Source organism: Ranitomeya variabilis, chromosome 3, assembly GCF_051348905.1.
Source record: "Ranitomeya variabilis isolate aRanVar5 chromosome 3, aRanVar5.hap1, whole genome shotgun sequence".
Lineage (NCBI taxonomy): Eukaryota > Metazoa > Chordata > Amphibia > Anura > Dendrobatidae > Ranitomeya > Ranitomeya variabilis.
Window position 1 is genome coordinate 473650092 of NC_135234.1, and position 26973 is coordinate 473677064.

At 43.0% G+C, this 26973-nt stretch overlaps 1 protein-coding gene across 7 annotated transcripts in view; it reads right to left on the reverse strand.

Annotated features, from left to right (window-relative positions):
* DMD (dystrophin) overlaps positions 1-26973 on the reverse strand; it is a 3762639-nt gene that overhangs the window by 778262 nt on the left and 2957404 nt on the right. For all 7 annotated transcript variants that reach the window (XM_077296691.1, XM_077296689.1, XM_077296692.1 and 4 more), the window contains 2 exons: positions 25723-25843; positions 20871-21139 (listed from right to left, as the gene is read on the reverse strand). In XM_077296691.1, the coding sequence (XP_077152806.1) occupies positions 20871-21139; positions 25723-25843 (390 nt within the window). The remainder of the gene's footprint in view (positions 1-20870; positions 21140-25722; positions 25844-26973) is intronic.

Consider the following 26973-nt stretch of genomic DNA (forward strand, 5'->3'; position numbering starts at 1 on the left):
TCTCCTGTGACAACTTCAAGTTGTCCACCACATGATTCCAGATCCGCTGCAACCTATCCACCACAGAATCCACCCCAGGACAGTCAGAAGGCTCCACATGACCCGAAGAAAAGCGAGGATGGAAACCAGAGTTGCAGAAAAAAGGCGAAACCAAGGTGGCGGAACTAGCCCGATTATTAAGGGCAAACTCAGCCAACGGCAAGAATGTCACCCAATCGTCCTGATCAGCAGAGACAAAACACCTCAAATAAGCCTCCAAAGTCTGATTGGTTCGCTCCGTCTGTCCATTAGTCTGAGGATGGAAAGCAGACGAAAACGACAAATCAATGCCCATCCTACTACAAAAGGATCGCCAGAACCTGGAAACGAACTGGGATCCTCTGTCTGACACAATATTCTCAGGGATGCCGTGCAAACGAACCACGTTCTGGAAAAACACAGGAACCAGATCGGAAGAGGAAGGCAGCTTAGGCAAAGGAACCAAATGGACCATTTTGGAGAAGCGATCACATATCACCCAGATAACGGACATGCCCTGAGATAGCGGAAGATCAGAAATGAAATCCATGGAGATATGTGTCCAAGGTCTCTTCGGGACAGGCAAGGGCAAGAGCAAACCGCTGGCACGAGAACAGCAAGGCTTAGCTCGAGCACAAGTCCCACAGGACTGCACAAATGACCGCACATCCCTTGACAAGGAAGGCCACCAAAAGGACCTGGCCACCAGATCTCTGGTGCCAAAAATTCCCGGGTGACCTGCCAACACCGAGGAATGAACCTCGGAAATGACTCTGCTGGTCCACTTATCCGGGACAAACAGTCTGTCAGGTGGACAAGACTCAGGCCTATCAGCCTGAAATCTCTGCAACACACGTCGCAGATCCGGAGAAATAGCTGACAAGATAACTCCATCTTTAAGAATACCAACAGGATCAGCGACTCCAGGAGCATCAGGCGCAAAGCTCCTAGAAAGAGCATCGGCCTTCACATTCTTTGAACCTGGTAAATACGAGACAACAAAATCAAAGCGGGAGAAAAACAATGACCAGCGGGCCTGTCTCGGATTAAGGCGTTTAGCAGACTCGAGATACATCAGATTTTTGTGATCAGTCAAGACCACCACACGATGCTTAGCACCCTCGAGCCAATGACGCCACTCCTCAAATGCCCATTTCATGGCCAACAACTCCCGATTGCCCACATCATAATTTCGCTCGGCAGGCGAAAACTTCCTAGAGAAAAAGGCACAAGGTTTCATAACAGAGCAACCAGGGCCTCTCTGCGACAAAACGGCCCCTGCCCCAATCTCCGAAGCATCCACCTCAACCTGAAAGGGAAGTGAGACGTCAGGCTGGCACAAAACAGGCGCCGAAGTAAACCGGCGTTTCAACTCCTGGAAAGCCTCCACGGCAGCAGGAGCCCAGTTAGCTACATCGGAGCCCTTCTTGGTCATATCCGTCAAAGGTTTCACAATGCTAGAAAAATTAGCGATAAAACGACGGTAGAAGTTAGCGAAGCCCAAGAACTTCTGAAGACTCTTAACTGACGAGGGCTGAGTCCAATCAAGAATAGCTCGGACCTTGACTGGGTCCATCTCCACAGCAGAAGGGGAAAAAATGAACCCCAAAAAGGGAACCTTCTGTACACCAAAGAGACACTTTGAGCCCTTGACAAACAAAGAATTTTCACGCAAAATTTCAAAGACCAACCTGACCTGCTCCACATGCGAATCCCAATCATCAGAAAAAACCAAAATATCATCCAGATAAACAATCAAAAATTTATCCAGATACTTCCGGAAAATGTCATGCATAAAGGACTGAAAAACTGAAGGCGCATTGGAGAGCCCAAAAGGCATCACCAAGTACTCAAAATGACCTTCGGGCGTATTGAATGCGGTTTTCCATTCATCACCTTGCTTAATGCGCACAAGGTTGTACGCACCACGAAGGTCTATCTTGGTGAACCACTTGGCACCCTTAATCCGGGCAAACAAGTCAGACAACAGCGGTAAAGGATACTGAAATTTGACAGTGATCTTATTTAAAAGCCGATAATCAATACAAGGTCTCAAAGATCCGTCCTTTTTTGCCACAAAAAAGAATCCCGCACCAAGAGGGGAAGAAGACGGACGAATATGTCCTTTTTCCAGAGACTCCTTGATATATGAACGCATAGCGGTATGTTCAGGTACCGACAGATTAAACAGTCTTCCCTTAGGAAATTTACTGCCTGGGATCAAATCTATAGCACAGTCACAGTCCCTATGAGGAGGCAGTGCACTGGACTCAGACTCACTGAAGACATCCTGATAATCAGACAAATACTCCGGAACTTCCGAAGGCGTAGAAGAAGCAATAGACACAGGCAGGGAATCCTCATGAATACCACGACAGCCCCAACTTGAGACTGACATAGCCTTCCAGTCCAGGACTGGATTATGGGTCTGTAACCATGGCAGCCCTAAAACGACCGACCAAATCATGCATTTTATGTAAAACCAGGAAACGTATCACCTCGCGGTGTTCAGGAGTCATGCACATGGTAACCTGAGTCCAATACTGCGGTTTATTTGCTGCCAATGGTGTAGCATCAATACCCCTAAGAGGAATAGGATTTTCTAATGGTTCAAGAGTAAAACCACAGCGCTTAGCAAATGAGAGATCCATGAGACTCAGGCAGCACCTGAATCTACAAACGCCATGACAGGATAAGATGACAGTGAGCAAATCAAAGTTACAGACAGAATAAATTTAGGCTGCAAATTACCAACGGTGACAGGACTAACAACCTTAGCTATACGTTTAGAGCATGCTGAGATAACATGTGTAGAATCACCACAGTAGTAGCACAAGCCATTCCGGCGTCTATGAATTTTCCGCTCATTTCTAGTCAGGATTCTATCACATTGCATTAAATCAGGTGTCTGTTCAGACAACACCATGAGGGAATTAGCGGTTTTGCGCTCCCGCAACCGCCGGTCAATTTGAATAGCCAGTGCCATAGTATCATTCAGACCTGTGGGAATGGGAAAACCCACCATAACATTCTTAATGGCTTCAGAAAGGCCATTTCTAAAATTAGCGGCCAGTGCACACTCGTTCCAATGTGTCAGCACGGACCATTTCCGAAATTTTTGGCAATACACTTCAGCCTCGTCCTGCCCCTGAGACATAGACAGCAAGGCCTTTTCTGCCTGAATCTCAAGATTGGGTTCCTCATAAAGTAAACCGAGCGCCAGAAAAAACGCATCAAGATCAGCCAATGCCGGATCTCCTGGCGCCAGCGAAAAAGCCCAATCCTGAGGGTCGCCCCGTAAGAACGAAATAACAATTTTTACTTGCTGAGCAGAATCTCCTGATGAACAGGGTCTCAGGGACAAAAACAATTTACAATTATTCACGAAATTCCTAAACTTAAACCTGTCTCCGGAAAACAGTTCAGGAATCGGTATTTTAGGTTCTGACCTAGGATTTCTGATAACATAGTCTTGTATGCCCTGCACACGAGTAGCCAGCTGGTCCACACTTGTAATCAAGGTCTGGACATTCATGTCTGCAGCAAGCATAGCCACTCTGAGGTAAAGGGGAAGGAGAAAAAAAAAAACTCAGAATCTTCTTTCTTATAATCCCTCTTCTGCAATGCATTAAACATTTAATACTGGCCTGGCAAACTGTTATGACCCCAATGGCGAGGGTCTCAGAGGAACGTGGAAGTCTGCAGAATACAAAAATCCAGCTCATAGGGCAGTGGTAACTGGGTTGACCATATATCTACTCCTAACGCCAACACTAGAAGTAGCCGGGGATCATTCCTACGTTGATTCTAGATGACACGCGCCAGCCGGAGAATCTAGCTACCCCTAGTAGAGGAAAACAAAGACCTTTCTTGCCTCCAGAGAAGGGGACCCCAAAGCTGGATAGAAGCCCCCCACAAATAATGACGGTGAGGTAAGAAGAAATGACAAACACAGAAATGAACCAGGTTTAGCACAGAGAGGCCCGCTTACTGATAGCAGAATAAAGAAAGGTAACTTATATGGTCAACAAAAACCCTATCAAAATCCACACTGGAAATTCAAGAACCCCCGAACCGTCTAACGGTCCGGGGGGAGAACACCAGCCCCTAGAGCTTCCAGCAAAGGTCAGGATATAGATTTGGAACAAGCTGGACAAAAATACAAAACCAAAACAAATAGCAAAAAGCAAAAGGCAGACTTAGCTGATATAACTGGAACCAGGATCAGTAGACAAGAGCACAGCAGACTAGCTCTGATAACTACGTTGCCAGGCATTGAACTGAAGGTCCAGGGAGCTTATATAGCAACACCCCTAACTAACGACCCAGGTGCGGATAAAAGGAATGACAGAAAAACCAGAGTCAAAAAACTAGTAACCACTAGAGGGAGCAAAAAGCAAATTCACAACAGGAATGCCAAAATCCAGAGGGTGCTCAGAAATGGTTCAGCCCCATAGTATATACAGAGAAGAATCCGGCACTCCATAATCATACCTGCACCCAGCGTCGGACTGGCCCACCGGGATACCGGTAAAATGCCCGTTGGGCCCCGAGCCAGAGAGGAGGAGGAGGAAGAAAAAAAAAAGAGACGCGGGCCCTTTAAATCTTCGGGCGGCGCCGACCGCCGCCACGACCAGGTCGTTCGACAGACAGCGGTAATTCCGCTTTTGACCACTATTTGCTCATTGGCGTCGGCTAGTTTTTATCTAGCTGTTCCGGGGTTAATTTACCTTATCCTCGGATTGGAAGCTGGGCCATGCCCATTGCCTTTAAATAGTTCTCCTGATCATTGGACGTCGCCGATTATAGCTTCTGTCTTGTGCGTTGTTATCTCGGTCTGGAGTGGAGAGCTGGTTGTTGGAGATTCGTTGCTGGTGGTGTATTTTCCTTAGTCTTATTTACTCCTTCCTATATTTGTATTTATTTTGCCCTGCACATTTATAGTGTATTCCTGAGTGACTGCGGCGTGGTGTATATTTTCCTTTATCCTTGTCTGTGCTTACTGTGGGTATTGGTGTATTACCTCTTTACTGGGTGGTGGGCGGAGGTTTCAGCCTAGGGTTGAAACAGGAGACAGGGTGAGGTTCGAGGCCTGGACATGCACACCATCAGTGTAAACTCCAGGTAGAGGGTCAGTCAGGATTTCCCTAGTCTGAGGGAAATTGCAGGGGCCCGGGTTATTAGCTCTCGCTCACCTAGTCTCCCCGTGACACATTGGGCCCCCTTCTAATACTCACCTCTCCTGGTTCCTGCGGCAGCTGCAGCGTCTTCAGCGCCCTCTGACTCTGCGACGTCTCAGGGCAGAGGGTGCGATGACGTCATCACTGCGCGCTCAGCCTCTCTGTCCTGAGCGTTGCAGAGCCGGAGAGACGCTGAGTGCACCGGACCTGCACTGGGAATGGGAGAGGTGAGGATTTTACTTTATTTTTCTTTATGTCTGACTCAGACAGACTGGTGGTAATATGCTGAACACACTGGGGCAGATTGCTGGACACACTGTCTGGGGGCAATGCTGGACACACTGGGGCAATGCTGGAGACCCTGGGGCAGATTGCTGGACACACTGGGGCAATGCTGGACATTGGGGCAGATTGCTCGACACACTGGGGGCAATGCTGGACACTGGGGCAGATTGCTGGACACACTGGGGGCAGTGCTGGACATACTGGAGCAGATTGCTGGACACACTGGTGGTAATATGCTGGACACACTGGGGCAGATTGCTGGACAACCTGGGGGTAATATGCTGGACACACTGGGGGTAATATGCTGGACACACTGGGGCAATATGCTTGACATACTGGGGAAGATTGCTGGACACACTGTCTGGGGGCAATGCTGGACATACTGGGGCAGATTGCTGGACACACTGGGGGTAATATGCTGGACACACTGGGGCAGATTTCTGGACACACTGGGGGCAATGCTGGACACACTGGGGGTAATATGCTGGACACACTGGGGGTAATATGCTGGAGACACTGGGGCAGATTGCTGGACACACTGTCTGGGGGAAATGCTGGACACACTGGGGCAATATGCTTGACATACTGCGGAAGATTGCTGGACACACTGTCTGGGGGAAATGCTGGACATACTGGGGCAGATTTCTGGACACACTGGGGGTAATATGCTGGACACACTGGGGGTAATATGCTGGACACACTGGGGGTAATATGCTGGACAAACTGGGGCAGATTGCTGGACACACTGGGGGCAGGACTGGAGGCATGGGCAGAATGTAGATACGGGGCATGATTGGAGACACGGGGCAGAATGAAAGACATGGGGCAGGATTGGATCATGGGGCAGGATGGATACGATGGAGACAGATGGGGCAGGATGGGGAGATCATATGGGGTAGAATGGATACTCATGAGGGCAGGATGGGAGAACATATGGCTGGAGCCAGGAATGAGACACACGGGGCCAGGGTGGGGAATATTATTACCATAGGGGCTAATTAAGGGATATTATTACTGCAGTGATGTATTTATTTTATTTTTTGAGTATACTGTTTTAAATGGGGGCAGTCCTGTTACTGTGCAGAGTGACACTATATCGCCTTTTTTTCTTCATGTGGTGTAATGTAGAAGTTGTGAAAAATTAAGTAATGTGTTCTGCAAGCGGAGCTTGAAATAACTGTGTTATTTCCTGCAGAAACGAGTCCTGGCTGGAAGAAATTATGGCGGTCTGTGCTGGATGAAAGATGAAAGACTTCACCTAGAGACGTCACTGGTGAGTCAGTGTTACCTATACACTGACAGTATACACTGTATACTATATACAGCGGTCCTGTGTACAATGTCACCAGTGATCACTGTATTGCCTATACATTATATACAGAGCTCCTGTGTATAATACCACCAGTGATCTCTGTCTTACCTCTACACAGACACTGCATACTAAGTACAGATCTCCTGTGAATACTGGCACTTATGGTGATAGCATTGTGTTGTTTTTTTATTACTGATCAGTATTGTAGTATTCAGTCACTATGTGGTGGTAATATGTGGTCTGGAAATGGTGTTGTGGTATTTGTCCCTTGTATGTGCTATTTGGTCACCAAGTGGTGGTAATATGTGGTCTTGACATGGTGTGGTGGTATTTGTCCCTTGTATGTAGTATTATTCGGTCACTATGTGGTCTGGTCATGGTGTGGTGGTATTTCTTCCTGTATGTGGTATTATTGGTCTTGGTATAGTGGATTGTGTTGTGTATGGCGGTCATTTGTTCTCTCTGATATTAATTAGGAGAAGATTCTTCATTTCCATTAGAGTTTTAATGCTTTGTACACAGCGGCGAAGATGCACTTACAGGGGGTTTCCTGTGGAAAAAAGTAATCACCTCTCCACAGGATAAGTGATAACGTATTGATTGGTGGGGGTCTGACTGCTTGGACCCATTCAGCAAAATGTGGAACTTTTTATCCCCATTAGACTGGAGTGGCATGTCTGACTAGATCACTGATCCATTCATTCACTCTGTGGCTGCACTTGTTTTTTTCTGGAAGCCCCAAAGAGAATGAATGGAGCTGCCAACTGCCGCTGCATTTTAAAATAGTGATAAAAGTGTCCTGTCAGGGATAAAACTTCCCCATTCTTCCAATCGGTGCAGTTTCTAATGGTTAGATCTAAGTGATCACCTATCCTGTGGAGCCCATGGATCAGTGATAACTTGTTTTAACCAAGAACCCCATTAATGTAAACTACCGTAATTATACATCCCAGTTATTGGGGCACACGGTAGATGTGCAGCAGCCGCCGGTGTTTTACAGCCGATGCTCCACTATAATGACAGATATTTGCATATAGCTGTAGGGTGGGCCCCTAGAGTCCATTCCTCTGGTGGGCCCCAGACACCCCAGTCCGACCCTGCCTGCACCTGTAGCGACATGGTCGCATTTCTGACTCACTATTCTCCAGCATTAACTTTTTCTCACTCCGGCCACCCTATGCATATTTCAGAATGGTCTAATTGACCAAAACGTCCCATTTATATGCACAGCACTGCATGTCTATAAACAATAAATTCAAGATTTTCTTTGATTTTGGAGTGCAGGATTCTCGTCTATATTTGCCCTTAAAAACTACAACAGAAATGCAGAAAAACCCAAAAACCCAGTTACAGATTCAATATTAACGATATGCTATCAATAGCTAATGTTCTAAAATGTAATAAAAATGTAACATGAACAGTATAAACCTTTTATCAACCTAGTGGCCATGAACAATGTTTATTATAGTCAATAGTTTTAAGTGCACATAGTAAGCAGCCATAATAGCGTACCCTAATCCATAATGCCCTTATATTGTGTTCACGTTTTTCCATTAAAGGGGTTGCCCACTACTTAAAATGTCTTGTCTAAATATCTATTTTATGCTTTTGTAATGAGCTTTCTATATATATAATTGTCTAAGGGGTACTTCCGTCTTTCTGTCTGCAACGTCCGTCACGGAAATCCTGTGTCGCTGATTGGTCTCGCCAGCTGCCTGTCATGGCTGCCGCGACCAATCAGCGATGGGCACAGTCCGTTTAGTCCCTCACTACTCCCCTGCAGTCAGTGCCCGGTGCCCGCATACTCCCCTCCAGTCACCACAAACACGGGGTTAATGACAGCGGTAACGGACCGCGGGTAACGCACTCCGTTTTAACGCTGCTATTAACCCTGTGTGTCCCCAACTTTTTACTATTGATGCTGCCTATGCGGCATCAATAGTAAAAGATGTAATGTTAAAAATAATTAAAAAAAATAAAAAACCTGCTATTCTCACCTTCCGTCGTCGGACGATGCGCTCGCGCCTGCCGCCATCTTCCGTTCCCAGAGATGCATTGCGAAATTACCCAGAAGACTTAGCGGTCTCGCGACACCGCTGAGTCTTCTGGGTAATTTCGCAATGCATCCTGGGAACGGAAGATGGCGGCAGCTGCACACACATCGCCAGAGCTTCGCTGGATCCCTGCAGGTGAGTATATAACTATTTTTAATTTTAATTATTTTTTTTAACAGGGATATGGTGCCCACACTGCTAAATACTATGAGGGCTGTGTCATATACTGCGTGGGTTGCGTTATATACTACATGGCTGTTATATACTGCATGGGCTGTGCTATATACTATGTGGGCAATGTTATATACTACATGGCTGCTATATACTGCGTGGGCTGTGTTATATACTATGTGGGCAATGTTATATACTGCGTGGGCTGTGCTATATACTATGTGGGCAATGTTATATACTGCGTGGCCAGTGTTATTTACCATTTGGGCTGTGTTATATACTGCGTGGGCTGTGTTATATACTGTTTGGGCCGTGTTATATACTGCGCGGGCTGTATTAACACATCGGGTATTCTACAATATGTACAGTTAGGTCCATATATATTTGGACAGAGACAACATTTTTCTAGTTTTGGTTATAGACAATACCACAATGAATTTTAAACAAAACAATTCAGATGCAGTTGAAGTTCAGACTTTCAGCTTTCATTTGAGGGTATCCACATTAAAATCGGATGAAGGGTTTAAGAGTTTCAGCTCCTTAACATGTGCGACCCTGTTTTTAAAAGGACCAAAAGAAATTGGACAGATTCAATAATTTTAAATAAAATGTTCATTTTTAGTACTTGGTTGAAAACCCTTGGCTGGCAATGACTGCCTGAAGTCTTGAACTCATGGACATCACCAGACGCTGTGTTTCCTCCTTTTTGATGCTCTGCCAGGCCTTCACTGCGGTGGTTTTCAGTTGCTGTTTGTTTGTGGGCCTTTCTGTCTGAAGTTTAGTCTTTAACAAGTGAAATGCATGCTCAATTTGGTTGAGATCAGGTGACTGACTTGGCCATTCAAGAATATTCCACTTCTTTGATTTAATTAACTCCTGGGTTGCTTTGGCTTCATGTTTTGGGTCATTGTCTATCTGTAGTATGAAACGACGACCAATCAGTTTGGCTGCATTTGGCTGGATCTGAGCACGCAGTATGTCTCTGAATACCTCAGAATTCATTTGGCTGCTTCTGTCCTGTGTCACATCATCAATAAACACTAGTGACCCAGTGCCACTGGCAGCCATGCATGCCCAAGCCATCACACTGCCTCCGTGTTTTACAGATGATGTGGTATGCTTTGGATCATGAGCTGTACCACGCCTTCGCCATACTTTTCTCTTTCCATCATTCTGGTAGAGGTTGATCCTGGTTTCATCTGTCCAAAGAATGTTCTTCCAGAACTGTGCTGGCTTTTTTAGATGTTTTATAGCAAAGTCCAGTCTAGCCTTTTTATTCTTGACACTTATGAGTGACTTGCACCGTGCAGTGAACCCTCTGTATTTACTTTCATGCAGTCTTCTCTTTATGGTAGATTTGGATATTGATACTCCTACCTCCTGGAGAGTGTTGTTCACTTGGTTGGCTGTTGTGAAGGGGTTTCTCTTCACCATGGAGATTATTCTTCTATCCTCCACCACTGTTGTCTTCCGTGGACGCCCAGGTCTTTTTGCATTGATGAGTTCACCAGTGCTTTCTTTCTCAGGATGTACCAAACTGTAGATTTTGCCACTCCTAATATTGTAGCAATTTCTCGGCTTGTTTTTTTCTGTTTTCGCAGCTTAAGGATGGCTTGTTTCACTTGCATGGAGAGCTCCTTTGACCGCATGTTTACTTCACAGCAAAATAGTCCATGAGCCGGGCCAGATATCGGTACCACCCGGAGTGACTAATTTTCTTTGGTATTTTTAGGTAGATGCATGTCTGTAGTTTATTTTTTGATATGATAGCCCTTACATATACGTAGCTTATTAACCCCTTCAGCCCTAGGCCTATTTGTACCCAAGTGCCTAAGCCAATCTGACCTGTGCCACTTCATGGGCTAATAACTTTGGAACGCTTTCACCTATCCAAGCCATTCTGAGATTGTTTTCTCGTGACATATTGTACTTCACGTCAGTGCTAAATGGGAGTCAATATATTTTACCTTTCTATATAAAAAAATGCTAAATATTCGGAAATTTTGGAAAAATCGGCAATTTTTTAACTTTGAAATTCTCTGCTTTTTACAAAAATACTGATACCCCCCATAATAGTTATTAATTTACACTCCCCACATGTTTACTTCATATTGGCATCATTTTGAAAATGAAACCTTATTGTTTTACGACGTAATAGGGCTTATAGTTTTATGCGCAATTTTTCACATTTACAGCAAAACCCACTTTTCAAAGGACCAAGTCACTTCTGAAGTCACTTTAAGGGGCTTACATAACAGAAACCACCCATAAATTACCCCATTTTGCAAACTACACCCCTCAAGCTGTTCAAAACTCATTTTTAAAAACTGTTAACCCTTTAGGTGTTCCACAGGAATTTTAGCAGAATGAAGGCGAAATTTCAAAATTTCATTTTTTTTCCAGATATTACATTGTAATCCAATTTTACCTGCAACCTAGCAAGGGTTAACGGCAAACCCAAACTTGGTTACCCTAATTCTGCAGTTTATAGAAACACCCCACATGTACTCGTAAACTAAAGTATGGGCACACAGCACAGCTCAACACGGAAGGAGCGCTATGTGGTTTTTGGGTGGCGGATTCACTGGAAGAAATCTAGGGGGCCATGTCACATTTGAAGGCTGCCTGAGGTACCCCCACAGTGGAAACCCCAAAAAGTGACCCTATTTTGGAAACTACACCCCCAAGGAATCTTTTAGGGGGTATAGTGACCACTTTGACCCAACCAGTGTTTCACAGTAGTTGGAAACACTTGGTTGAGAAAATGGAAAAAGTGCATTTTTTACATGAAGGTGTCATTTTAGGCTCATTTTTTTATTTTTAAGAGGTGTACCAGCAAAAAATGCACCCCACTATTTGTTCACCAATCTCTCCCGAACACAACAACACCCGATATGTTGTCGTACACTGCAGTATTGGGGAACGGCAGGCCTCGGAAGGGAAGGAGCGCCAAATGACTTTTGGAGTGCAAATTTTACTGGAAGAAATCTAGTAATGAGATCAAGAAGCAAGATGTGAGTCAGCCATGGCCTCCCAATACAGATCAGAATGTCGTTCCTGCATTAGTCACTCAATTCCTGCAAACCCTGCTTACAGGAGATTGTGAGTGCCAAACTACCTGTGAAAGAGCTCAACGTCTTGCCACATCCTTCGGCAGTGACTTGGTTTTTGCTGTTACCAATGGAAAGACAAAGCCACCAAAGCACGTACTGCTATCCTTTGCAGTTAAGTCTTTGACCGGCAATACAGAACTGATTCGAACTCTGAATCGTCTTGGCCACTGTGTGTCATATTCAATGGCTGAGGAGATCGATACAGCCCTTTGTATCCAGAAGTTGGAATGTTCAAAGGATGACATCCCAATGCCAGCAAGTATCTACCCAGGTGTGTTCACAACCCTGGCCTGGGATAACATTGACAGACTTGAGGAGACACTAAGTGGAGCAGGTACATCTCATAGAGTCAATGGCATTGCTGTTCAGTCCAATGTTGCATGCTCTGTGACAAAGAAAGTCCTGCCAGATGTAACCAAGTCGAAGAAAAGAAGCATAACTCTGACAGAATTAATGCTACCGATATACAATGTTGGGCAGCGGGGAGAGCCACCCAGGATTGAGACTTCGAATGTTAACACTACCAAGGAGGTCCAGGATTCAAAAACCAAAAACCATATCTGGCTTCTGGCTAGAATGTCAGACCATGAGGATCAGACCACCAGCAGTTGGACTGGGTTCAACATAAAAATCCGCAGCGACATTGTAGTGGCCCAGGACACTGTAAGCTACCTGCCCACTATCAATGCTCCTGCAACAGCCATGTCCACTGTGAATGAAGTCTTGGAGCAAACACATGCCATCATGCAGACCCTGAAGCTTAACAGAATTGTGTGTGTGTTTGATCAAGCACTCTATGCCAAAGCTGCCGAGGTTATCTGGAAACAGGAGAAGTTCAAGAACATTATAATTAGAATGGGTGTCTTCCACACAATCTGTAATCTCCTCTCTATCATAGGGAACAGATTTCAGGATGCAGGCCTTAGAGATCTGTGTGTTGAATCCGGTGTAATCGCTGAAGGATCAGTGTCTGGAGTGATGGACGGCCGGAGGTACAACAGAGCAGTGAGACTACACAAGCTGGTCTATGAAGCACTTATGAGGCTTGCATGGAAAAACTTCCTTCCATGGCTAGAAGAAAACCATGCAAGGGACCTTCACCATCTGGATGAAACACTGAAGAACATCACAAACTTTCGCATCAGTGTGTCGCAGGGATCCTTCGAAAAGCTCTTGGATAATGAATCTTGCACACTTACCCTGAAGCTCTTTCAAGTTTATCTTGAGACCCTCAGAAATGAACAACTCTCAGCATTCTGGATGTCATACTTGGACATGGTCGAGACCATGCTGGCCCTGGTTCGAGCTTCAAGAGAAGGCAACTGGATGCTTCACCTAGGAGCAATCCGACAGATGATACCATGGTGTTTTGCCTATGACAAGGTCAACTATGCCCGATACCTAACCTATTACTATGCCACAATGTCTCGGCTGCCCATAGAACACCCAGAGGTCCATGAATACTTCATGCAAGGTGGCTTTTCGGTCCAGATCGGTAGCAAGAATCCTTTTGGACGAATTCCTGTGGACCAGACCATTGAAGAGACAATCAACAAAGACACCCAGACACCAGGGGGCACAAAAGGCTTCAGCCTCAAAGTTGGAGCTGTTTCCAGGTTCTACCTGACATCAGAGTACCGCAGTATGTACTTGAGGCAGCTGAGGGCCCTGGTAGGCCAACAATATACTGACTTCAGCCATTCAGACCTACAGGTGTCTAGGATTAGAAGAGATGAAGCCGATGTCCAATCTTTCGTTCAACTGCTGGAGACAGGTTGGGTGAACCCCTTCAACAAAGAGCATAATGGTGAACTTATCAGTTTGTCAACAGCGACTGTAGCACCACCAGATGTAGCCAAAGACCTTCAAGGGGCATACAGTATAGGAGAGGATGCATATCAAACATTCAAGGATGAGCGTTTGGGTACCGATAAGCCAACTACATTGTTTCATGACAAGATGACGAAGAACAAACTTAAAACGTTCTCTAACATCCAAATGAAGACACGCAGACAAGGTCTTGGCAAGGAGGTAATTTTGAAGGCTGACAGAAACCTATTTGGCCAGATGATACTTGTAGCTGAGAACAGAAAGCTACAAATGAGTGATGTCTTGACTCATCCCCTGGGTCCATTGCCATGGGCACTTGCCAATGGTGATGGGTCTATCCGCAAGACCAACAAGGCTGCCCTCGCAAGGGAGTTGGAGAGGAATGCTCGTCCTGCAGAAGTGATCCCCGAGCCCTCTGCAACCATCATTGATGGGATGAGCCTGGTTCAGAAACTGAAGGGAAACAATGCAACATTTGGCCAGCTAGCAGGCACAGCAATGAGTCGCGCTATCCATGAGGGTGCTAAGAGCAAGCGCATTGATATTGTCTTTGACGTCTACAAGGAGACATCCATCAAAGATACAGAAAGAGTCAACAGATATGAAGGCACAGGGATCCATTTCAAGAACATTCAACATGGGCACAACATCCAGCAGTGGAAAAAGCTTCTAAGTAGTTCCTCCAACAAGGCAAGTCTCATAAAGTTTCTGGTAGAAGAATGGAAGGCGAAACACCACAGGGAGAAGCTTGAGGAGAAGGAGCTGTATGTCACATGTGAGCAGCTCTGCTTTAAGATCACCAAAGAACAGTGGGAAGAGGCTGCTGACCTTAAGTCAAATCAAGAAGAAGCAGACACACGCCTCCTTCTCCATGCTCTTCATGCAGCAGAATCTGGTTACAAGTCGGTCATCATCACTTCGGAGGATACTGATGTCATGGTCCTGTGTCTGGGCATGTGCCACAAAATCCCATCCCACCTGTTCCAGAAATGCGGTACACAGAACCGGACAAGATTCCTGGATATCACCACTCTGAGCCGAACATTGGGAGGCAGCGTATGTGATTCATTGATTGGTATGCATGCATTTACAGGCTGTGACACCGTCAGTGCATTCGCTGGCCGTGGGAAGATGACGACACTCAAGCAGTTGAAGATGAACAAGACATACCAGGATGCCTTTCAGGAAGTTGGTCGTTCATGGGAAGTGTCTACCGAACTTTTTGAGAAGTTACAGGAAATCACCTGCCACATGTACCTGCCAACTACCCAAACAACTGAGGTAAACAGGCTCCGTTATCAGCTGTTCTGTGCCAGACGTGGAGTGGTAGAGTCAAGTCAACTCCCTCCTTGCCAGGACTGCCTTTTCATGCATGCACTGCGTGCAAACTACCAGGCTGCGATCTGGAGGAGAAGTCTGCAGAGCCAGCCATGGGTTGCAAACCCAACAGACTGCGGTTGGATGATAGATAACGACGGAAAGCTTGTTGTCAAGTGGATGCAAGGGGCACCAGCACCAGAAGCTATTATACAGCTACTGTCCTGCAAGTGTGTGCGGTCATGTGAACTTCCTCAGTGTACTTGCCTCAGCAATGGCCTGAAGTGCACAGACATGTGCAGATTACAGACATGCCAGAACAAGGGTACTGAAGACGAGCCAGTAGAACAACAGTCAGATTCAGAGTCCGATGTTGAAGATATTATGGAGTAACATATATATATATATATATATATATATATATATATATATATATATATATATATATATATATATATATATATATATATGCACATGACATGTTCAGTGTGTATTTACATAACTTGGATTAAATTTTGTTACAAATACTACATCTAGTCACTCCGGGTGGTACCGATATCGTCATATTTGGTTCTTGGCTCATGCTAAAATTCCTGTGGAACACCTAAAGGGTTAACAGTTTTTAAAAATGAGTTTTGAACAGCTTGAGGGGTGTAGTTTGCAAAATGGGGTAATTTATGGGTGGTTTCTGTTATGTAAGCCCCTTAAAGTGACTTCAGAAGTGACTTGGTCCTTTGAAAAGTGGGTTTTGCTGTAAATGTGAAAAATTGCGCATAAAACTATAAGCCCTATTACGTCGTAAAACAATAAGGTTTCATTTTCAAAATGATGCCAATATGAAGTAAACATGTGGGGAGTGTAAATTAATAACTATTATGGGGGGTATCAGTATTTTTGTAAAAAGCAGAGAATTTCAAAGTTAAAAAATTGCCGATTTTTCCAAAATTTCCGAATATTTAGCATTTTTTTATATAGAAAGGTAAAATATATTGACTCCCATTTAGCACTGACGTGAAGTACAATATGTCACGAGAAAACAATCTCAGAATGGCTTGGATAGGTGAAAGCGTTCCAAAGTTATTAGCCCATGAAGTGGCACAGGTCAGATTGGCTTAGGCACTTGGGTACAAATAGGCCTAGGGCTGAAGGGGTTAATAAGCTACGTATATGTAAGGGCTATCATATCAAAAAATAAACTACAGACATGCATCTACCTAAAAATACCAAAGAGAATTAGTCACTCCGCTTGGTACCGATATCGTCAAATTTGGTTCTTGGCTCATGGACTAAAACCTTCCAAATGCAAGCACCACATCTCAAATCAACTCCAGGCCTTTTATCTGCTTAATTGAGAATGACATAACGAAGGGATTGCCCACACCTGTTCATGAAATAGCCTTGGAGTCAATTGTCCAATTACTTTTGGTCCCTTTAAAAACAGGGTCGCACATGTTAAGGAGCTGAAACTCTTAAACCCTTCATCCGATTTTAATGTGGATACCCTCAAATGAAAGCTGAAAGTCTGAACTTCAACTGCATCTGAATTGTTTTGTTTAAAATTCATTGTGGTAATGTCTATAACCAAAATTAGAAAAATGTTGTCTCTGTCTGTTGTCTAACTGTATGTATGCATGTATATAGCAGCCACATAGTATATAGCACAGGCCACGTACTATTTGTCTGCTATATACTACATGGATCCTATATACTATGTGGCCTGTGCTATATACTATGTGGCTGCTATATACATACATATTCTAGAATACCCGATGTTAGGGTTGGCGGAATGCACCGAATATATATATTTATTAGAAGAAGTTGGTGCGTTCGCAACCCGGGAACCACCGTGCAGGAAAGCACCTGCAGCTAGATATGGTGGTACAATTTAGTAATATAAACAGACTCTGTTACTTCACAGAGTCTGTTAGCAAGGATAACGCTGTGCCCTGTTTGGCTCACAGAAGAACACAGCTACTTAGTAGAGCAGATGGTGATCATACAGTCAAATGCAAACACGCAGCTCCTTGCCGGAGGTGCCAGCATTCTAGGGGCTTATTTCAGCCGGGTCCCTGAATACACACACAAACATGACCACACTGGCGCTGAGCTCGTACATAAATTGACACTAGCGCATGGCCGTGTGGTCATGCGCACCTCTTATAGCTGCAGCAAGTACAGGACCTTCCTAGAAGGACCAATGAGAGACTGCCACAGATGTTGAACACCTTCAGGACCTTCCTAGAGGACCAATAGGATTTGCTGCAGTACCTGAGCATGTGACCCTTGATCTCCAATGAGAGATCTTACCCTGGGCATGCTCAGAAGAGGAAAAGTAGGACTTAGTCCCAAAGACGTCTGCTCGCTGCTGACCAGTACTGGCCACAATGACAGAAGCTGGAAGGACAGCAGTAACCCTTCGCACAGTGTCAGACTGAGCATGACGCTGGGACCGACGCCTCCGCTGAGCAGGCTCCACTGCGGCAGGAGAAGAATGGGAGACCGCAGCGGAGATAGCTCAAGATTCCGCCTGTGCAGAGGCAGGAACTCGACCCCTAACACCCGATGCGTTATAATCGGGCCACCATCTAGTATTATATAATACCCTACACTTCTCCCTAACATGCATATCCTTAAATGTATTATTTTTTTACTTCACTTGTTGTGAAATTGAGTTTGAGAGGAGTCTTGAATAGGACTTCACAGGAGGCTGCACTCACTTCCCTTGATAGAAAAGGACGGCAGCACAGCAGTTACTTACTACAGTTTCTTTTAGTGCTGTCCTCTGACAATGTCTTGAATCCATAGTAATAGAAGCTGTAGAAGAGGTGAATGCAGCGCCTGCACTCTGCTTCTGTTCCTACTGATGCAGCTTCTGACTGTGAAAAAAGATGTCATGGGGTAGAGATAGAAGTAGTGAATGACACCAATGCTGCACCACAGCTTCACTGCCCTCAAATGGATCATCATTGTTCAATTGAGGACAGTGCTACAAGATGTGGGATGGAGCTGGTGCCACTCGCTGCTTCTGTTTTTGGCCCCCTGATGATGTCTTGTTTCACAAATAAAAGCTGCATTGGCGGAGATACCAGCAGAGTGCGGACACTGCACTCACCTCTCCTGCAGCATCTATCACCATGCATCCAGGACATCTACAGTGGGTAGTGATGCAAGAAACCATAATAAATATCTGCAGCGCTGCCCCTGATGACATCTTGTTTCCGGAGGGGTGACAGACACAACCTTCCTGTGATGTACCATGTGAGACTCATCTCAAGCAAAATGTTACAGGAACAGCAGTGACAAAATATATAATTAGGGATTAGCAGGATAGGGAGACGTGTGGGGAGTTTTACAATAAAGTTAATTACAAAAGTGATTAGGATGTAAAAATATTTAGCAATAACGTTTTAATTACTGAATCGCCCCTTTAACTTCAGTATTATTAAAATCTTGAACACTATGACATGTGGGGTTGGGTGTCAGGTAATATAGTGTGGTTGGAATAGGCGGATGACAAACAGCTGCTGGATAATGCCGACAATAAAAATGAATGCAGCAAAATCAGGTGCATAGTACATAAAAAAGACATGAAAAATGTATGTATGTGCAACGGTCTGCACATGTGTTAGGGAAAAATAAAGCATGAGCATAGATTTCTTCTTAGGTCATTTGCTTTACAATTTGGAATATGACCATCTGCAGATCTACTGCTAAGAGTCAAACATCAGTGTCCACCCAATTATTTAATGCAGTCTCTAGTTTTCTAGCTGCATCTTTTCTGGCCAGTGTGCCAGCTGAGACTAATCAATTTCCTTTAGCAGCTTCTAATTCAGAGGCACTGAGCTGAAAAAATAAGAAAACCTTGCATACACTTCACAATATGTACTACAAGGATACAGTATCTGTAGAATTAAAAAGAATAGTGGAGACAAAGCAGGAGGAGAAATTATTAAAAATAACAAAGACTAGTTACTCATTTTTGTACATCTTTCAGATACAGTTTGCATCACAATGCTTAAGGGTTTATAATGTATTTGTTCACTTTATAGTTAAACCCAGTTTTGCTGCAGTGCTTGAGTTCTTTTGGGAAACTTGAAAAAGCTGTAAATTTTAATATTTTTGAAAACAAGAACATTTTCATTGGTCCAAGACTTTAACATTGATGACTTTTCCTTAGGATAGGTCATTAGTGTCTGATCAGTAAGAGTGTAACAACTGGCATCCCGACGATCAGATATTCACTATGTCAGACAGAACTGGTCAGCTACGGAGCTGCACAGCACGGCTCAGTTGACTGTATAGTAGTCTTTGGCAGGAACTGCACATCCGCCCCCTATTCAAAACAATACAGTGTGGATGTGCAGTGCAATGTCGTAGCTACTATTCTGCCAGTGGAGCTGTGCAGCGATGTAATTGAGCTGTTCATGGGCAAGGATGCAGGGTGTTGCACCCCCACCAGTTAGACATTAATGACCCATCCTAAGAATAGTCCACCAATGTCAAAGTTCAAGAAAACACTTTTAAGAAGCTATAGAAATGGTATAAAAGTGCTTAAAGTTATGCATATCCATGAACTAATGGTTGGAAGGTACATGTTCAGCCAGTCCCTGGAAAAAAACGCTGAGCTTTGGGCCCTATTGGTTAACGAAATCATAGCATGAATGTGAGAAAGAACCATGGAATGTATAATCATGAGAGCAAATCTAATTCCTAGCTTTACTGGACAAAGAGACACATCAGCAGTGATGGGGGTACTGACACAGTTAGCTGATGGTTTATACTCAGATGGCTGTTTTTGAAAGCATGGGTGGGCTTGAGAAAGACTCCTGAGTGTGACCCTGTCATGGGCTGACGGCTTGCTTTTGTTCCATGGTACATGCTATGTCTCTGTTTAGTTCTCTGCACCAGTCATCTGCTATCTACTCAATCACTGAACTTATGTAAACTTTCTTTTGTTAGTTTATGCCTTTTATACCTTTCTGCCTAATTTTTGGTGATCATTGAAAACCCCTTTAACTCATAGATGATGAGGAGGAAACATGTATACAGGCTATTCTGTAGCATTTTTCTGTAGATAATTACTGGTAAGGAACAATGGAAACATTTTCCGTTCAAAATATTCTCAAAACCTGTACATTGGGCCTCATTTAACAAAAATGTCTAAAAGAAGAATTAACAATAGAGATAAAACTATTAGTAAAATAAAAGGTATGGGTAAAAGATAAAAGCTATGGGTTACAAATAAAGGATGTTTAGACACTTTTGAGAGATGTGCCCCATTATATTTTACCTATAACAGTCTTAGGGAGCATTGCAGAGCACAGCAGGCCCAAAACATTGCCCAGCAGTCCCAATACATTGCCCAGTAGGCCCAACACATTGCCCAGCAGGCCCTACACTACACATTACTTACTTTGGCTTAGATTGTTTGTTTTCTAAGGATTTACCCAATAACTGTACCCACTTTAACAACCAAATTCTTATTTCTAAATTGGTTCACTGAAAAACAAACGTTTTAATATTCCTTAGTAACTGATAACCTGGAATAGAAATCCAATATTTGTTGTAATGAAGTTTTCTTAGAACTGACCTTGACTTTTCCTATATGATCTTGTAGCGAGTCAATCAGCAAATCTCCCACTGGCTGCCAGGACCCTTTCATGGCCTCTGCTTGATGTAGTTTATGGTCCAGTTCATCCATTGCATCCTGGAGCTCCTGAAGTCTTATAAGTGTATCATCTAATTTTTTCTGCCACTCAACTGAACGAATGTTCAACTTGTCCCACTCGGTCCTTACATCATCTGCCTGCTTCTGCAGGATCCTGCTGACATTCTTGGCCTGTTCTTCTCCATGATGCTCTGGAAAATGAAACATTTCTTTAGCATGAAAAGTAATTTACAATTACCATTTTACAATGCATGTCCAACCACAAATCTCCATCAAGGGAATAACTAATTTAGCAGAGAATTCATACAGACTGTATCAAATGGTCTGAATAAAATAGAAGAGATGAAAGGTTTTGTATAATATAAGGAGTGTAACTAAGTAATAGCCATGATATTCTAAAATGTAAGAATGTCATTTTGGATTATAAAAGTGCAACTTTAACCTACTTCAAGTTTAAGATATCTGAAAGCTACTAAGTGTATGTGCTAATCTGCATCAATTAAATTAGGTTTCCAAGTAAGGGTGTTGCATAGAATGATTTATTAATTCATAGGGTTTTTCTAGTGAAGCACTCTTCTCCTAATTTTTTGTTTTTCTTTTATGATCTTGGGTTCACCTCATTTACTTTAAAACGTACAGGTTTAACCTTAAGGCTATGTGCACACGTCAGGATTTCTTGCAGAAATTTTCCTGACAAAAACCGGACATTTCTGCCAGAAATCTGCATGCATTTTTATCGCGATTTTACCACGATTTTACCGTGTTTTTCATGCGTTTTGGACGCGTTTTTGGTGCATTTTTGGTGCGTTTTTTTCCAAATTCATAGAATAGCGGTAAAAACGCAGAAAATCTGCAAAATTCATGAACATGCTGCTTTTTTTACCGCGATGCATTTTTTTTGCGGAAAAAAACGCATCATGAGCACAAAACATGCAGAATGCATTCTAAATGATAGGATGCATAATGTATGTGTTTTTAATGAGTTTTTATAGCGTTTTTATCGCAAAAAAATGCGAAAAAACGTGAAAAGACATGAATGTGTGCACATACCCTAAAGAGGTTATACACCACTTTATCACCCTTAGGTCATCAATGTCTGATCGCTCAGGGTCAAACAAACGGCACCCACGCTGATCAGCTGTTCCCTGTGCTGGCAGTGGCCGATGGCCAGAAATGCTCAATTGTGGAGCTGCTCTGTCTTTTGATAGTGGCCATGGCTGAGTACAGCACACCCGCCTCCCATTCAAATCAATAGGAGGCGGACGTGCAGTACGCAGATATGCCAGTAATGAAAAAGTAATGGACAACTTCTTTAAATTTAGTCTATGCTGTATTTTTTATTTTTCCTTACGATTTTCTCAAATCCAGATTAAAGACATAGGCCCGATTGATCAAGACTGGTGATGTTCACGCCAGTGTTGATGAGGGATGTGTTGGAGTTAGTCACTCCTGATTCATTATAGGCACATGCTTGGCAAACAATCAGGCACGCCTCAGTTAGGGATGTAGTAGTTTGTCATGAAGTAGAAGAGCTGTGGTATCATGCCCCCATCTCACCCAAGCTTCATCCATTTTGCCAGAGTTGGGTAAAACTGAAAATACCAAAAGTCATAAAATATTTGCACAACTCCACCTTGCACAACAAATTTGACATTTTCAGCGTGATTTTATTTATACCAGTAAACGCTTTCCTGAATCAGGGCCATATAGTTTACTTCAATAACTTTGTCTATCTTCACCCACCACTTTACAAGAACTTAGCTAAATGCATACAATTTATACACTAAACTAAGAAAAACTAGCTAATTGTTGATGCAAGTGGGCAAGATCATGTTATTTTGACTGTATGAATTTTGGGGCTTGGAGCTGTGTATCAGTCCCTTATGACGATCATGAACATATTACCAATTGAATCAAGAGTAGATGGACCTCAGATTCATTTCTTTAGAATTTGTGAGTCAGTTACTTCCATACTTTCCTCTATAATAATGGCATTCTGAGAAAAACAATGTTTCCCGTGAGTTTCATAGGCTATTTTTTTTCAAAAAGCAATGTTTAAATTCTATTTTAGTAACTATTCAGTAGAGATCTTTTGATTTACTATAATTTTACCTTAATATTATTATGCAGATATTTTGACTCCTATTGAGGCATTCTAACCCTTTATGATGAAGCACTGGAAATTATCTTTAATTTTGCTAGCCACAGACCGCCCACAGACAAAGCAGACTGGCATGTTGTTAATTATTGTTTGTGACATAATGGATACATAATGGATGGGTGGTAATCACCGTGTGAAGCAATTCATATTGCATGAAGTCACAAAGTTTCTGAACATATGCTAGAGAACGTTCTGAGATACTGGCATATTGCTGTTAAACACCTGCCAACACTGTGTTGCACATTTACGTCTTTTTTTTTTTCTGGAAATCATTGGCGTCAACAATTAATTACATCTTGTTGGCAGAACTATGTGAGCAGGCTTTACCTTTGTTAGTCTGTACAAATCTAAGATAGGCTCTGAAAACGACTTGACACTTTTCTCCATGTTGTTTTTATATGTAAACTGAATGGAAAGAAGTAAGATACATCTATAAAGATGTAATTAAGATGGATGAGCATATTGTTTCATTGTTCTCCTGCGAGGAGGGAACTTATTGGTGCTAACTAGAATTGAGCCATTGATCCACAGGAGGGTCGAGTTCAAGACAAATTTGCCCAAATTCGTGGCTCTACAGAAATTCAAACACTTTAAGATTTCATTCTAAAAAAATATATATAATTTATTTAATGCATGCACTATGCACATATTATCTATGACTAAAGGAGGAGATAATAAAAAGTAAAAAAAAAAATGCAAAGTGCTGCCTGCCCACAGGAAGAGAAAAATAAAATAAAATTGCAATGCAGTAAATAAGAGTGTTAGTAATGTGGATTTTTTTTAAAATTTGTGCTGTAACCTCTTTATTCATAAAATCTGCGATGATGTCCTGATTTCAGGCCTTTTCCCTTTGTCCAGACAGCTCCATATTTGCACTTGATCTTAAACAGGTGAAAAGCTTTTCTTTCCTCTCTTTGCAGGTGATGTGATAAATGTGACTGGATGGATACGTTTATTTTCTATGAGAGTCCCCTTTACTCTAGCCTAATATGTAGCCGGTATAATAATAATAATAGAAATAGCAAATGACTTTAATTAGAAACATAGTATAGTTCTTCTGACTCACTATGTTGCTTACCCCATGTGCATATCATTGCAATAGCTTAGGTATCCATGGTTATTACGACAACTAACAACTAACTGTCACTATTTGAGTGGTCGTAACCATGGATACCTAAGCTACTGCTATGTCATGCACTTGGTAAGCCACAGCAAATCAGAATAACTATACTACATAGCTAATTGGAGGTATTAGCTTATATTATTATTATTATTACACTTACTACGCTTTGGGATAGGATCTTGGAGATGGAAATGCCCCTTTAAATTCAGAACTAGATTGGCACTTCTCTGAAAGAAAATAAAAGTAGAGCAGATTTTCAGCATTGAATTTACCATCTTGGTCCGAAGTTGGAAAAGCTGAAGTTTCCAGGGTTTTTCAGAGGAAATTGGTTGTTGCTATCTATTTGAGCACTCTAGTAGAAACATGAAAATTAAGATAAATACATTTTGCTGCCACTGGTTATGAGAAGCGGTCTACTGACTGATGGGCAGCACGGTGACTCAGTGGTCAGCACTGCAGCCTTGCTGCACTGGGGTCCTGGGTTCATATCCCACCAAAGACAACATCTGTAAGGAGTTTGTATGTTCTCCCCTTGGGTTTCCTCCCGGGTTCTCCGGCTTCCTCCCATATTCCAATGACATACTGATAGGGAATCTACATTATGAGCCCCATTGGGGACAGTGATGTCTGGAAAGTGCTGCAGAATATGATGGCGCTATATTATTATTATTATTATTATTTATTTATATAGCACCATTGATTCCATGGTGCTGTACATAAGCAAAGCATAATAATACTGACACTGTTTATGGGGTGGGGGCAGGGGTATTCCTGAATAAGTGACTATGACCACTCTCATGGCACTTCTGGCTTCTCTCATGCATCCTTGAAATTGATCTTACAGTAAGTATGCCATAGACTAGCAGACAGACAGATGGGTTATTGTGGTAGTATACATTTCAAACGCAGCCAAAATAGAGAATACTTTAAAAAAATCAGCTTTTAAAAAGATGGCTTTGTCTATATTTCTCTACATGTCATGAATTATCATATTCAAAAGTTATTAGAAAATAGAGATTCTAATGGAAGACTTATTATAACCTGAAAGGACGTTCACTAAACCTGAAAATGAAATATATACTGCCTTTGGTGGAAGCATGAGCCATAAATTTTAGCTCAAGCGTTGTCTCACTAAATCTTCTACTCCATATAACGGTGCAGAGGGAGAATGGGGCTTTTGTGGGGCAACCATTTAGAGCAAAGGTCAGACCTCTTATTTTCATTCATTGCTCGGGGACAATACTCGTTCATTTTAGGTCTTGACCAAAACAGACATTAAAATGATGAACACGCAGCTGGGAAAAAACACGAGCTGACAGACAGCAAGTTCAATTTAAGGAGATGAGCTCCATACTTATGTATGTACCTAGTGGTTTTTAAGCTATCACTTTACATTTAAAGAGATGGCTGTTGCGAAAATTCATGAAATTCTAAGACATCATGATCCTTTCATCAATATGTGATTACAAGGCTGTGTTCAATTCAATTACCTCTCGGCTCGTGGTACAGTTTCTCCAGGCCGTCAAAGGGATGATCTGCCAGAAATATACGCACAGTATCAAGTGCACTCATGATAACAGGTTCCTTGGATTTTACCTCCCTCTTGAAAGCCTATAAGAAAGAAAAAATAAAATCATCTATGCCACAAGCTCAAACAAATGATCTTAGATGCATAATTCTTAAGAAAGTGCTAAATGGGTGCATGCGGAGCATCGCTCCACGAGGGCTCTCAATGGTCTTAATCATAACAATGCAATGCATGAGAGTACGCAAACACTTTAGATCCACTGATAGCGGTATCCATGTTAGTTAAGTGCACATGGTCACAATCTCGGATACAGAATCTGTAATTCTCACCTTGGCACAGTGGATAAAATGGTTTTGTAGTTCCGTTGCCCATTAGTAATCATTCTTGAACTTAAAACCCCATCCTACTTTTCTGGTTTTCCCCAGTCATGACAGAGCCCTAATAAAAATTGTACCTTTACTGTCCAAATCTGTGGCAGCATTTGCCAGAAATTGTTCATTATTCTAATATGCTAATGCACTGACTCTCGTGCCAGAACTATACATGGGCCCTTTGCAGTTCAATAGCTCATCATAATGTACAATTCCACCTACTTTGGAGGTGGAAATGGGTCCCATTACCTCTTGGGCCCCTGTGTGGCTGCACAGATTGCACCAATGATATGTCTGTCCGCCCCTGAGCTTAAGAGATGCTTGGTGCACACTTATCTTGTATCTATTTCTGGCCTCCCTTTCCTTGATTGAAAACCCCTGGCTTTACAGGATCCAAAGGAGGGTGGAGAGAGATGGAAAACAAGTAAGTGGAAGATGCATTGCTATGCCAAGGATGCACCAAGCAAATCAGAAAAAGAAGGATTTCTGGTCAACAAAGCAACAGATTGGACCAGGGGCGGACACAGACAGCTTGAGGCCCCTGTGCAGGAAATGTGTCTGGGTCCCCCTCCTTTTAAGGTGACAAAGCTACATATATATATACATACATACATACACTCACCGGCCACTTTATTAGGTACACCTGTCCAACTTCTTGTTAACACTTAATTTCTAATCAGCCAATCACATGGCGGCAACTCAGTGCATTTAGGCATGTAGACATGGTCAAGACAATCTCCTGCAGTTCAAACCGAGCATCAGTATGGGGAAGAAAGGTGATTTGAGCGCCTTTGAACGTGGCATGGTTGTTGGTGCCAGAAGGGCTGGTCTGAGTATTTCAG